The 14,075-nt window shown below is 36.2% G+C and overlaps 3 protein-coding genes, 1 long non-coding RNA gene and 1 other non-coding gene across 6 annotated transcripts; 3 read left to right on the top strand and 2 right to left on the bottom strand.

The window, feature by feature from the left end:
• Nucleotides 1-4,143: 4,143 nt before the first annotated feature.
• On the bottom strand, nucleotides 4,144-6,757 carry LOC108820530 (uncharacterized). Of its 2 annotated transcripts, XR_001944313.2 has the most exons (6): nucleotides 6,438-6,757; nucleotides 6,163-6,271; nucleotides 5,789-5,864; nucleotides 5,251-5,520; nucleotides 4,533-4,620; nucleotides 4,144-4,433 (listed from the first exon to the last, which is right to left on the bottom strand). It is a non-coding gene; the product is annotated as an uncharacterized LOC108820530 (long non-coding RNA). The 2 variants fall into 2 exon arrangements; XR_008937380.1 differs by lacking the exon at nucleotides 4,533-4,620 and having other exon boundaries at nucleotides 6,438-6,756.
• A 463-nt stretch (nucleotides 6,758-7,220) lies between these two features.
• Nucleotides 7,221-9,083, top strand: LOC130498348 (UDP-glycosyltransferase 85A5-like). The gene is made up of 2 exons (XM_056991637.1): nucleotides 7,221-7,803; nucleotides 7,955-9,083. Exons 1-2 carry the CDS (start codon nucleotides 7,287-7,289, stop codon nucleotides 8,878-8,880), a joined length of 1,443 nt encoding a protein of 480 aa, XP_056847617.1. The 5' UTR covers nucleotides 7,221-7,286; the 3' UTR covers nucleotides 8,881-9,083.
• A 516-nt stretch (nucleotides 9,084-9,599) lies between these two features.
• TRNAM-CAU (transfer RNA methionine (anticodon CAU)) lies at nucleotides 9,600-9,684 on the top strand. The gene is given in 2 exon segments: nucleotides 9,600-9,637; nucleotides 9,649-9,684. It is a non-coding gene; the product is annotated as a tRNA-Met (tRNA).
• A 512-nt stretch (nucleotides 9,685-10,196) lies between these two features.
• LOC130494352 (14-3-3-like protein GF14 epsilon) lies at nucleotides 10,197-12,067 on the top strand. Its single transcript, XM_056992021.1, has 7 exons — nucleotides 10,197-10,356; nucleotides 10,539-10,845; nucleotides 10,924-11,011; nucleotides 11,236-11,345; nucleotides 11,424-11,572; nucleotides 11,657-11,691; nucleotides 11,786-12,067. The coding sequence occupies exons 1-7, from the start codon at nucleotides 10,290-10,292 to the stop codon at nucleotides 11,789-11,791; spliced, it is 762 nt and encodes a 253-aa protein (XP_056848001.1). The 5' UTR covers nucleotides 10,197-10,289; the 3' UTR covers nucleotides 11,792-12,067.
• A 113-nt stretch (nucleotides 12,068-12,180) lies between these two features.
• Nucleotides 12,181-13,920, bottom strand: LOC108822300 (probable protein phosphatase 2C 9). Its single transcript, XM_018595341.2, has 5 exons — nucleotides 13,646-13,920; nucleotides 13,300-13,539; nucleotides 12,946-13,222; nucleotides 12,689-12,843; nucleotides 12,181-12,614 (listed from the first exon to the last, which is right to left on the bottom strand). The coding sequence occupies exons 1-5, from the start codon at nucleotides 13,679-13,681 to the stop codon at nucleotides 12,477-12,479; spliced, it is 846 nt and encodes a 281-aa protein (XP_018450843.2). The 5' UTR covers nucleotides 13,682-13,920; the 3' UTR covers nucleotides 12,181-12,476.
• Nucleotides 13,921-14,075: the final 155 nt, after the last annotated feature.

Raw genomic sequence — 14,075 nt, 5'->3', positions numbered from 1 at the left:
GGTCGCTTACACACTCCTCGCTACAGGTAGTAGTAGTCTCAAGAACAGACTTCGGCGATAAATTCATTGGAGTGGCTTCAAATAGTATCTTCAGCTCTTCAAACGCACTAGTGAAACAAGGAGTTCTTTCTCTTGCGTAGATTAACATATACGCATCATTTGATAGAACACATTCTTCCCTAATTCTCAGACCTGCGAAAGGAAAATTTGCATTTGTTGATACCCTTTCAGAGAAGTCTACCAAAGAAGTAAAGTGCACAAATCAAAACGAAACTAGTGATCGATAGCTTATATTATTACCTTTACGTCATCAAAATGATGCCGTGTCTCAGGAGCTGATTTCACATAAGCTGAGTAATGGCCAAAAAGTATACCATTCCCGAGATGTTCCACCATGGCATAGAAATGGGATCTGGATTCACTACCTTGTGAAAGAGAAGAATGAAAGCTCCTCCAACGCCCCAATTTGAAATCGTCTCCAATTTGAGTCTAAGCGAACTCGTCACCATCGCTCGATCTCATAGCCACCATCGCTCGATCTTGTCACCGCCGTCGCTCAATCTCGCCGCCTCGTCGCTGATCTAGCCGCCGTCGCCGATCGAGAAGTCGCATTGCATCGCCGTGATTTGTCGAAGATTTCTCTCGAGAGTGAAAGAGATATGAAATTATGTTATAATTATGAGAGGGTTATTTTTGTCTTTTGCCTATTAATGATCTAGGTATTTCTGAAAATGTCCTCCTTCTAAATGTATATATGAAAAGTGGTACCAAACAAAGTGTAGTTGTGAAATTTTCCCAATATCTAGGGTATAGGATTTGGGTTTTGTATTTATGTTTTGGGTTTAGAGTCTAGGATTTGGGTTTAGGGTATATGTTTGGGTTTAGAGTTCAGATTTTTGGGTTTATGATTTATGGTTTGGGTTTAGGGTATAGAGTTTGGGTTTATAATTTAGAATTTAGGGTTTAGAATTTGGATTTAGGGTATAGAGTTTGAGTTTATGGATTAGATAGTGACATTAGCATTATTAAAATTGACACTTTTTTTTTTTTGGTTTTGAAAAAAATTAATATTTTTTAATCATTAATCTAGTTGGCATTTTGGTTGGTTACTAAGGAGGTGGTGAATTTAAAGATTCACCATAGAGGGTGAACCCAAGTCTTGTCCATTATTTAATACAATATCGATTTATAGGAACAACCTTGTTAATAGTATCTAACCAGACGTTCTCAATTTAGAAAATATTACAAATAATTAGATAAGTATCTAAATTTTTTTGAAAACCCAACCAACAAATCTCAAATAACATATTATTGGTTGTGTTTCAATTTTTTTTAGATATTCTTAATTATATATACACCAATATGTAAGTTGAAATTTCCTTGGTAAAAAACTCTCATTGGAGTTACTCCAAGAGCTGTTAGAGCAGGTTTATTGCAGTATTTTGGTGGGATCTTGAAGGAGGAGAGAGGGAGGGGGACCCAGCAAATTCTCAAAAACCAAAGAAAAAGTTGCCTGAGGAAAAAACGAAATGGGTTGGGTTTTTTCATGATCGCGGGCCCCACTGAAACGTGGTGGCCCACGACTGGTTTATCTTTTTTTTTTTTTTTTTTTTTTTAAATCGGATAAAAGGAAAAAAAAAGAAAAAGAAAGAACTCCATTTGGATTAATGGGATAATCATGGTCTTATCTCACCCAATTCGTGTTGTAATGCATTTACTGTATATGTTATTAACGACTAGTTCAATATTTATAGACAGGATATTGAAAACTTTCTATTTTAAACATATATATGTGCTTGCCTCCTCATATCTCATAAGATCAAGGACCACAAAAAATGAAGATGTCCATGAATTTTTTTTTTTTTTGACACTGTCCTTGAATTTTTATACGTATTAAAATGTGTTATGCATACTTGAAAATGGATGAAAACAAGCATATTCTTTTACATTCCTGCAATAGATCAAAGGTGGGGACATGATGTGACTATAATCAAGTAAGGTCGACAAAACGTAGTCTTATTCTTCTATGTGTTGGTGGATGTTAGGTGTGTTGACTTTGGGATTATTACAAATATATAGTCATTAGCCACGTCTATCATTTTTGATCTTTGGGATGTTAGGTGAATATTCTTTGTAATTATTCCTTTCTATCATTTTTGATCTTTTTATTGTCCCTAGTGTGTTTACAGAGATTGTGAGTTGAACATAGAATTGACGTATTTGAAAACAAGGCCGAAATGTTTCGAAAAAAAAAGAAAACAAGGCCGAATTGATAAGAAAACATTCCTATTGGACCGTAAGAAAACTTACAAAATAAGCCTATGTTAAGATCTGGTAGGCTTTGAAAAAAAGAAGATCTGGTAGGTTTAAAAGTACATTGAGCTCTTTCTTATTGGACTCAATTTTCCCGGTTGCACCGTGCAAAGATAAAACCTTTTGTGTTGACAAAAAAAAAGCGAATACCATTCACATAAGGCGTAAGCTATCTTTGTATGGGAAGCTTCAAGCTATCCGTAATTAAAGCTCTAAATGAAAATGAAGGCAAAGTGGTCCACTGGGTTATCTAACAAATTCGTTGACATCATATGGATACAACCAAAGCTTATCGGTAAGGCAAGAGCATAAATGAAATTAAAGGCAAGTCGTTACATCTTTCGTCCTCAACCATCACCTTCGTTAATGCATTGTTTGACATAAGACACAATTACCTCCTTACTAATCAATGGACTGATGTTACATCCTAAAGATGCGTATCGTCTTTCATAAAAGACGAAAAAACGGAAACCTAAAAATTAAGCATATTAAATTAATCATTCGGCACAAGCAAGAAAAAAGAAGAAGATACATGTAATTTTGAAAACTTTCCCTAAATAAAGAGATAGAGAAGAAAAAGTTACTATAGGTATGTGCCTTGGTGGACATTATTGCCACATTATGATGACAGGTATCGTATTAATTGAAAATCGAAAAGTTTGTTGCCAAAGATCAATTCCGAACATGATTCAACTTTCATATTTTTCTATTCGTCTTGTGCTTCTTGTTTTTCAGGTAACACATGCTCAGTGGCATATATACGATGATCTGGATTCTGGATACAACGAGATCATTTTGATCTCCTATATACTATTAGCATTATGATTGATTGATTGGGCGCCAGAATCATACCTAGTGCCTTATCGATTGTTTGGTGACTAATTAGAAGTTAAGCAGAGATTTGTTATAGGACTCTTACTATTACTAATACTAGAACTTTTCCCGGGCTACTCCCGGGTTTATTTTCATTAATTTTAATTTATTTTAAAATAGTATGTTAGTATATATAAAGATATAGTATATACTGGAGACTATGTTAAATATAAATTAGTAAAATAAAGTTTAATTATTAGAATGCAACAAAAAAAACATTATAAGATATATTATATATTATCACAGTTTAAAAAAGGTTAAAATCTCAATCATTTTAAATTTTGATTTAATAACTACTTTGTTTATTATATCTTTCTGATTTGTATTGTATAATTAGTGGCTAAAAGATTAAGTTTTTACCAAGAAAACTAAACTTTCTAGAAGTATACATGAAAAGTAAAATGGGGTTGCTGAACTTTTTCTTCCAAATTCAAAAATATTGGAAACAATAAAGATTAATTTCTGAAATTTTCTGAATAATTGCTTATTGAATATTTTCTGAAATTTCAAAAATGTTGAGAAAAATATAATAGTTTTCGAAGCTGATCGGTAAGTACTCTGAATGCTTTCCTTCACAACTAATTTAATTTACCAATCATGCTCTAAGAAAATAATTTAAAGGTACAATTAAAAATTTAAACTGAAAATAGATTGGCTATGAAAATCATTTTTTCTAAAATTTATATTTAGTGCTTTGAAAGTTATTGATATAAATCTACATCAATAGATTGTACAGCTACAGTATTTTTTTTTTACAAATTTACAGCTTATATTCTAAAGCAAATACCCCTTTAAAATCTTTTTTTTCCTCCTCGTACATCTACGTTGGTGTATTTGCAAATATATAATTAATTAACTAATTTCAAATAATGATCATAATTGTATTTGCACAGTACTGTTATTTTTTAGAATTGGTTGGTGATCAAATAATTATTTACAAAGTATATCAAATTTGTACTGTGGTGCAAAATCTATATTATAGTTGTCTTTGGATGTCACATGCTAATACATGATATATGATATGTAACTAAATTTGTTTCTCACATAATCTACAAAATAAGCTTGCATGATCATTATATCATCACCACCATAAAAGAAATCAGGCCTAACTTTTTCAAGTGCAGCACAAAGTTTCTTTACGAACTTGACAAACACACAGACTCTCCAACAAATATGCCTTAGTAGTAGCTCCCGAGATTTTTCCTCTATAGTCATATTGAACTCCACCAAGTTATAGTCGTATTGAACTGCAACGTGGGATATGTCAAAGTATCTTAAATTAAGGTTCAAAGGAGTACACTTAAAAAAAGGGAAAAATTAACAAACTTGAGACTCATCCACTCCACCTTGAATTATTGTTCTCTTGCAGTTTTTGCATTGCCATATTTTGGTCAAATTGGTTTTCATGGAACCAAGTAGCCACTCGAGAACAATCTGATTAGTCAGAGTTCAAAGACCACAGAGACCATACCGTGTAAATAGCTAAATATGTCTGATTTTTTTATAGCAAGAGAACATTAAGATAAGAAATCTTGAAACAATTCAATTTAACTTGCAGGCTTCTCAAGAACAACCAATGACCATTATTAGTCTACTAAAGAGTGTGAGTATGAAAGTAGATACCCTTTAACCGCACACCACAGGATAATTATAGAGCAAACACAAAGCATGTCTCAAACTACTTACTTAGGTTAATCAAATGATATACAGACAAAAGCATGCACTTTGACTTTAACCACACACCACATGAACACTCTATAGCAAACACAAATCATGTCTCAACCAGACGATATACAAAACCACACTTTGAGAACATGAACGGGTTCCCCATAAAAAGCTAATGACTTTCAAAAACACAGCTCAATTTTAACAGAGCAATCAAACATTTTTTTAAAAAAATTGTTCATTTCAACAAAGACTCCTGAAACCACATAAAATGGTCTCACAATGAAATTGTAAACAACGCAGAACACATTGAACAAATGAAAGGGTTCCATCAATAAAAGCTAATGACTTCCAAAAAGCTAAAACAAAAAACGTAAATAGAGATGTGGAAAAACATACCAGGCCTGGTCACCACATACCCATCCGCATCAAACTCAAGCTGCCCATCTAAGAACTTCGTTCCGGCTCATGACCAATAGCAAAGAACAACGCAGACACTTTCAAATCCGAAACATCACCAGTAACAACGTTCTTCACCTTCAAACCACCTAAGAGTAAGAGACTTAGGGATGTCCAAGAACTTCTGTTGGCAGCGGCACTGGATCCTGGTCCGGCGTTACTCGTGGTGATTATGAATCCAGTTCCATGGTGATCTATATACTGCCTTCTCTGTTAAAATGAAGAAAAAAAAAAATCAAAACTTTAAGACTGTGATCAAGGAAAAAAAAGAAGAAGCAATAAGGTCCGATGAACAAAGAGCTTTCTTTAGTTATATGAGAGAGGTGAAGAGAGAAAGATAATCAAATATATATTTATAAGGATGAACAATCAGGAGACAACTTCAGTCAAAAAAAAAAAAGAAAAAAAATTAGCAGACTAACCCTGAGCAGAGGACCAGATTATATAAGAAACAATTTTTTTTTTGATGAATGCTGACCTTACAGATTTTTAAGCTGAGACCAGTTGCCAATACACTCTGAGATAGTTCCTAGAAGTGATTGTCACTTACCCTTCTGCAGTTGAAAACACAAAACAGTTTAGAGGACTATTAAATTTACCTTCTTGGACTACTTACAGGTAAGTTTCAAAGAAGTTCATACTACAGAAAAACAAAGTATACATAAGGTCAGAAAGAATTCAACAGGAAAGCTTAAAAGTTAAAACAAAAAAAGGGTTTAGCTCAAACTAATATATTACAACTCTAAAAATTACTCCACTGCATCCAATAAAGAAAAAATATTCAAATTTACACACACATAATCAATATTCTTATGAGGGCTGAAATTGATATCACGATAAACGGAACTGTACTTGATTCTGGCTATGGTCATCGGTGGTCTCAGTGGAGCTCTGACATGATCGGAACACGGGTTATGCTTCAAAACCAACAATCTTTCTGATCTTATCCATGTCTAACTCCCTGCTTAAATGGAAAAATGATTATGTGGATGAAAATCAAAGCTATGATTTTGCTGTTTTTTTTAAGAATTAAGCTAACTTCAATGTCAATGGATCACGTAAAAAGAATTGAAGGAATTATTTTGAGCAGAATAAAATAATGAAATATGAAGAGAGTAGACACAAACCTTGATTGTTATAATACAGGACAATGTGAGACCTTCCCATGGAGACAGAAGAGTTTCGTGGATTTAACGGATTTCACAACCATAGATCTTCTTCTGTGGAGTTTGTAGATTTTTCTTGGATGTAAGATGTAAAATGCAAAGAAGGATTTATAAAGGGGGGCAAAAAGGGAGGTGAAACGAAACCATGGAAAAAAGAGTAAAGAACATTATTGAATGATGAAGGGTAGGTTATGAAAACCTTAATTGCAGAAACTCGTAACGATGGCAACGAAGGGGAAGAGTTGAGACAATTATTGGTTGAGAATAGCGACGAACATTAGATCTGAAAATGGGCCAATTTGATAGCCCAGTTGACTGGTGAAAGATAATCTGACGTGGCAAATTAAAGTTCTCTGATTGGACGGAATTAAAGTGATGACGTGGACACAGTTTCCTTTGAGGTTATTTACCTTTTAATATAGTATTGATATGTTTCTATATTAAATTTTAACCAAAAACCAGTAATAGATCAGGTGGTTCTGGACCAAAATTTATTCCTCGAAGTTGGGAGTTAGATAACCATTACTTTCACGAGTTATTACCTTAGGGTCACTAGTCTGAATTTTATTTTACTTACAGACTATTGTACACTCAACTTGTAGACAACCATATTATCTTTAGCATGTCAATTTCATAAATATTGCGAGATATCGCAAGTGACGACGTAGATCTGTGGAGGATTTCCACGTGGAAGAATCTAATGGTCTCGCCTTCTCATGATTGAGTCCTATAAAGTCTAGCAAAATCGTTCGCAGATCACTCACAATAACATCCATCTTTCATTTTTCATTGGCGCACTGAGAAAAAGAAATGGCATCTCATGCAGTTTCTAGCGGACAAAAACCACACGTAGTTTGCGTGCCTTTCCCAGCTCAAGGCCACATCAACCCGATGCTGAAAGCGGCTAAACTCCTCCACGCCAAAGGCTTCCACGTCACCTTCGTAAACAACGTATACAACCACAACCGCCTCCTCCGGTCACGTGGGCCCAACGAGCTCGAAGGTGTTCCTTCGTTCCGGTTCGAGTCTATCCCTGACGGTCTACAGGAGACCGATGGGGATACGATGCAGGATGTCCCTTCTCTTTGCGACTCCACCATGAAGAACTGTCTAGCTCCGTTCAAGGAACTTCTTCAGCGGATCAACGCTCGTGATGATGTTCCTCCGGTGACATGTATTGTATCAGACGGTTTGATGACTTTCACTCTTGACGCTGCGGAGGAGATCGGTGTCCCTAATGTTATTTTCTGGACCACAAGTGCTTGTGGCTTCTTGGCTTATCTATACTTCGAAAGTATCGTCCAAAAGGGGTTATCTCCAATAAAAGGTACGTAATGATACAATCAGTATTATGGTATCAAATATTTAAGAAACCATCATTTAATTGGTAACAAACTTTGCATATTAATACACTGCTTTCATATTTTTTTGATAAATATCGATTACTAATAAAATAGTGGTGTTTTTTTTTTTTGCAGATGAGAATTGTTTAGACACAGAAATAGATTGGATCCCAACGATGAAAAATCTAAGACTAAAGGACATCCCAAGCTTCATCCGTGCGACTACTCGTGACGACATACTGCTTAATTTTTTTCTACGTGAGGTTGACCGAGTCAAACGTGCTTCTGCTATCATTCTCAACACATACGATGATCTCGAGCGTGACACCATACAAGCTATACAATCTATCACACCTCCGGTGTACTCTATTGGACCGCTCCATCTACTAGTGGACCGGGATATCGATAACGATAGCGAGATCGGACGCATGGGGTCGAATCTTTGGAGAGAAGATACAACGTGTGTGGACTGGCTCGATACCAAGCCTCGAAACAGCGTTGTTTACGTTAACTTTGGCAGCATAACCGTGATGAGCGCGAAACAGCTCGTGGAGTTCGCTTGGGGCTTAGCAGCAACAGGGAAAGATTTCTTGTGGGTGATCAGACCGGACTTAGTTGCTGGCGAACTAGCTGTTGTTCCGACAGAGTTTTTGACGGAGACGGCGGACAGGAGGATGATAGTGAGTTGGTGTCCTCAGGAGAGAGTTCTGTCTCATCCGGCGGTAGGAGGGTTCTTAACGCATAGCGGATGGAACTCGACTCTGGAGAGTCTATGCCGTGGAGTTCCGATGGTGTGTTGGCCGTTCTTTGCGGAGCAACAAACGAACTGTAAGTTTTGTCGTGACGAGTGGGAGGTGGGGATGGAGATCGGTGGAGATGTGAGGAGGGAGGAGGTTGACGCGGTGGTTAGAGAGCTGATGGATGGAGAGAAAGGAAAGAAAATGAGGGAGAAGGCGGAAAAGTGGCGGTGCTTGGCGGAGGGAGCAACTGAGCCTAAGCGTGGTTCGTCGGAGTTAAATTTTCAGATGTTTGTTGACAAGGTTCTCTTAGGGCGTGGCTAGAGCGAGCCACCGAGTAGCCTTTCATTTAAATCGAAGGAAGATTTGGTTTAATTTCTTCTACAGGTTCTTGTCAACTAAGCTTGACAGTTATGTAATACTTATCTAGAAATAATATGGCCTTGGTCATTTGCTGTATTAGCTTTTGTAATAACATCTGTAATAAGATATGATTATTGTTTATAAATTTTATTTTTATATTAAAATTACTCTAATGATACTTCAAAAAATAATAATTTTTAAACATAAAACTCTTAAAGTTACTCTACTTTTGTTTTTTTTTTTGTTTTTAATTATCTAGGATATAATCTATTGATGTAAAAATAGAATTTTTTACTTTAAAAATAATATATAAATTTAACATATTAATTTATGGTATGCAAATTTTACCATGTATATTGATAGAATTTTTTGACAAAGCTGACCATGTATATTGATATAACAATTTTCACAATTTTTTTTTTGAAAAAACAATTTTCACAATTGTCATAACTTAACCTTTTATACATATATCTTTCAAAATACATGTGGATATAGTTCAAAATTGCCTTAATAAGAAACTTAAAATCACGTTAAATATATTGCGTGCCGCCCGCAACCTCTGTCAGTAAACAAACACCACAAGAAATATTAGCCAATTCCAAAAAGTTTACCATTGACGTCGTAACACAAAGAAGATAAACTTAACTAAATGAATAAATTAACGTCGATACAAGCATCAAGGGGTGGTGGCGCAGTTGGCTAGCGCGTAGGTCTCATAGCTACTGAGTGATCCTGAGGTCGAGAGTTCGAGCCTCTCTCACCCCAATATTTTGTCTTTTCCAATAGTCCCAAAATTCAATTCTCTTTATTTTGGCAATAAGCTAAATTTACATTACGCGGGGAGTAAACCAACCTCATTAGCGTCTTCAAAGTTTATACCAAAAAGTTTGTCATTTTTATGGTAAGCGAAACAGCCAAGCAGATGCAAGTCCATCTACTCCCAAGACCAAGTCGACATCATTTGAAAACTCATTAGTCAACAGCCCAACGATGTGGGACTCTTTATAGCCCACAATAACTTTATCCTACTCACAATGGGATTGGTAAATTGGTATAACCGGTTTAGTTACAAATTCGATAAAGCGAATGATTCAGCGAGGTAGAGTTTCTTCGTTACGAAATAAATAGCGAAGAAAAAAAAAGTTAAAATCGTTCAAAATTTCTAGAAGTTTTAATAATGAGTTTCGTATTCAATGGGTTAAATCGAAACAAATAATTAGTTTAGGCTATTTATGTGTAAAACCGAAAACGATGAGGTCTCATTTATAATTTCAAAACTTTAGTTTTAACTCACAAAAAAAAAGTTAGATCCAGAGAACCATCCATTGTCTTGTCTGAAAGAGAAGAAGAAGAAGACAAAAGCAGCAGCCATGGAGAACGACAGAGAAAAACAAATATACTTAGCGAAGCTCTCCGAGCAAACCGAACGATACGATGGTATTCATTTTCTCCCTCACTGTTCACGACACACGATTTCAAATTCTCTAGATCTATCTCTCTCTCTAGATCTTTTGTTACATCGATGATGGTACGATGAAACGTTTCTTTAGTATGAAAACAGATCTCTTTGTTAGTATATTAAAAAAAAAGAAACCAATTGATCTGGAGTTGCATTGCAGAGATGGTTGAAGCGATGAAGAAAGTTGCTCAGCTTGACGTGGAGCTCACGGTGGAGGAGAGGAATCTCGTGTCTGTTGGGTACAAGAACGTGATCGGCGCAAAGAGAGCTTCTTGGAGAATACTATCTTCCATCGAGCAGAAGGAAGAGTCCAAGGGGAACGAGGAGAATGTCAAGAGGATCAAGAACTATCGCAAGAGTGTTGAAGATGAGCTTGCTAAAGTTTGTAATGACATCTTGTCTGTCATCGATAAGCATCTCATCCCTTCGTCTAAAGCTGTCGAATCTACAGTGTTTTTCTACAAAATGTGAGTCATAGATAGCTTCTTATGTTTTTGTCCTGAAAATGTTGTTTTGTTTCACCATAATGTTTCTTTCTATGTTAGGAAAGGAGATTATTATCGGTATCTGGCAGAGTTTAGTTCTGGTGATGAACGCAAGGAAGCTGCAGATCAGTCTCTTGAGGCATATAAGGTACTTAATTTGATTTTTTTTTGTCTCTTTGTGCGTGTAGCACCTTCCCTCAAGGGCGGCCCCTGAGATTTTAGGAGCCGTAAAAGATTTAATAAATGTTTCAACAAAAAATATTTATTTTTACAAATTTATATCTATATAATTTTCCTATAAGGTACTTGGGATTGTGTGTGTACCTTCCTTATTTAAAAGCTGAACAATATGGTTGATTTTTGGAACTGTAGGCTGCTGTTGCTGCGGCAGAGACTGGTTTAGCACCCACACATCCAGTTAGACTTGGCCTGGCATTGAACTTTTCAGTTTTCTACTATGAGATCTTGAACTCTCCTGAAAGGTTTTGGGAATGAAATTTAACTTAAAACCGAATCGGTTGTGTCAGGTTTGTAACGGTTTGAAACTATGTTTTGTACAGTGCATGTCAATTGGCTAAGCAAGCATTTGATGATGGAATCGCTGAGCTTGATAGTCTAAACGAGGAATCATACAAGGACAGCACTCTTATCATGCAGCTACTTAGAGACAATCTCACTTTGTGGACTTCTGACCTCCCAGAGGAAGGAGGTAATCTCTCTTTTTTTTTCTCCTTTTAAATAAATTTGTATATGCAGCTAACACTCGTCATTTTTTGTTTTCTTGTTCTCTTAGACGAACCATCCAAAGGTGATGAGCCTCAACAAGAGGTATAAAAAAGGCCATTTTTGTTATTCTAGTTTAATTCTTCCTTTGCGGTGACAATTAGACAGACACACTCATGGAAATAGTGAATCATTGCAGAAATGAATCCTGAATCTGTCTGTGAAAAGAGAAACGGCTCTTGGTGCATCCTAAATCATAAACCGAAGACAGCAAGCGTCTTTAGCTCTAAACACTGAAAAGGTGTAATTTTTTTTTTAATCTTAATGTTTTTCCTGATGATGTTTTCAGATCATTGACGTTCAACAACATAACACTACCTATCTTCATCTTTCTCATGATGTTTTGTCTATTTCACTTAGTTTTTGTCTTTCAAAATTGTATTCCCATGCAAGTTGCAAAGGTCACGCTCTATCTACTTTATTTCCTCCTCCATAAATATGTTGCCGTGACAACAAATCTGCAAACCTAACTTTCTTTGAAGGATAGTGACAGTTACCTACAACAAATCAAACCAATATTTAACAAAACAAAAGTACTACCACATATATAAATATTATTCAAAATAGGCCCTACTATTTTATATCACGATGATTAAATATAACAAATCAACCAATAATAATAAACACAACCCCACCATATCATCACCCAACCAAACTCCTCTTTAAACACATACACAATTTACATAACAACGAACGCACCATAAAGCGCTATATAGTAAGAAAGCTGTCAGAAACCAAAACTTTAGACCGGTCCAAACCGGAACCAAAATTATCAGAGTCAGAAATCCAGCTTTTTTTTGTGCTCTTCTTGATGAATCCCAGAGTTTTTGTCATCTGAAACGGACCACGACACAAGATATGTCGTCTTTACTCTCTCTTCTCAATGCTTCAGCTGTTAACTCCTTAGCCGCCTTCTGTGGATCTTTCACCCTTTTAGCTATCTCCATCGCCTCCTCATTTGTCATCACCTTCACAAATCCAAATTAAGTCCTATATATATACATATTTTAAATATATATATAAACAGATGCGATTAAATTACCTTCCAAATCCCATCACTGGCCAAGACAAGAACATCAGTCTGGCTATCTACAGTAACATCTCTAATATCAGGCTCTGAACTCAGATGCGTCTTAAGACCCTTATCTCCAAAGGCACGAGACACAGCTAACTGACCATTCACCCGAGGAACATCACCTATTATATTATTAATCACAACTCATTACACACACTACTACTACTGATCAAGAGAATGGTTCTCAAAAAAAAAAAACAGATAGACTTTCTCTCTATTTTTACCTGGTAGATTGGATACAAATCCACCTCTATCCTCAATACTCGACCGTTCGGCACGAGGCTCATGATCCGTACTCATCTGCATTACCAAACCTCCTCTCGAAAGAACCGCTCGCGAATCCCCAACGTTAGCTACCCACAGCTTCCTCCCGTTGATCAATATAGCCGTCACAGCCGTAGACCCGCCACGTCCCAAGTCGGAACTATTAGATAGAATGGCCTGGTCCGTCTTCTCGTAGGCCTTTGCTATAGACCTTCGTGGATCCACCCAGAACTCTCCCTGAAACATCATCATAATCATAACCACACGATCAGCCCACTAAACCATAAAGAAGAGGAGTGAAAGTGAAGTAATACCTCCTTGAGGATGTTGGAGAAGAGGTGCTTCTGCAAGTAAGCAGGGACAGTATCACCCATGTGACCGTCGTAGATAGCGAAAAGGCCTAGCTCGTGGCCTTGGCTGTTGATGAAGTTAGCGACGTGATAATCCTCCATGGGGTGGTTAGCTTTGCCTTTCACTAGACTGAAACCGTACTTGATCAGCCCTTCATCGCTTCTTCCTTTACCAGATCGTGATGATGATTGTCCTCCCACAACCTTTGTAAAAAAAAAAAAACAAAACCAATAAAGATCAAACCTTTTACTTACAAAACGACAAATCATAGCAAAGACAAAACAATTTTACGAAATTAATCAACTTTACCTCGGAAGGGGAAGTGAAGCAGCAAAATTTTCCCATTTGGATCGAAGAGATTTTTTTTGCAGATTTATTATAAATTAACGAGGGAAAAAAATCTGCAAAATTCAAGAAGAAGAATCAAAAGGTCGAGAAGAAGAAGAAGAAGAAGAAGGAAGAATCATAGTGAAGCGGCTCTGAAAGGGGAAGAAGCAAGTCGAAAAGGGGGAAAATGAAACCCTAATTTTGTGTTCAATCGGAGGGTAATAAATCTACAGAAAAAAAAAAAGAAAAGTCTTCTCTCCGACCAAGTCTTCGCCTGTGTTATGTCTTTTTCCTACGCGAAACTTTTTTAATTTATATATTCAGTAGTGAAGACAAACAATGATTTGCATTGAGGGCTTCGTAAATCTTAAATATTTTATTTAACCCCCGTATTATATGGTATCTTAACATT

Source organism: Raphanus sativus, chromosome 8 (genome assembly GCF_000801105.2).
Source record: "Raphanus sativus cultivar WK10039 chromosome 8, ASM80110v3, whole genome shotgun sequence".
NCBI lineage: Eukaryota > Viridiplantae > Streptophyta > Magnoliopsida > Brassicales > Brassicaceae > Raphanus > Raphanus sativus.
This window is presented reverse-complemented; position numbering and strand designations above follow the sequence as displayed.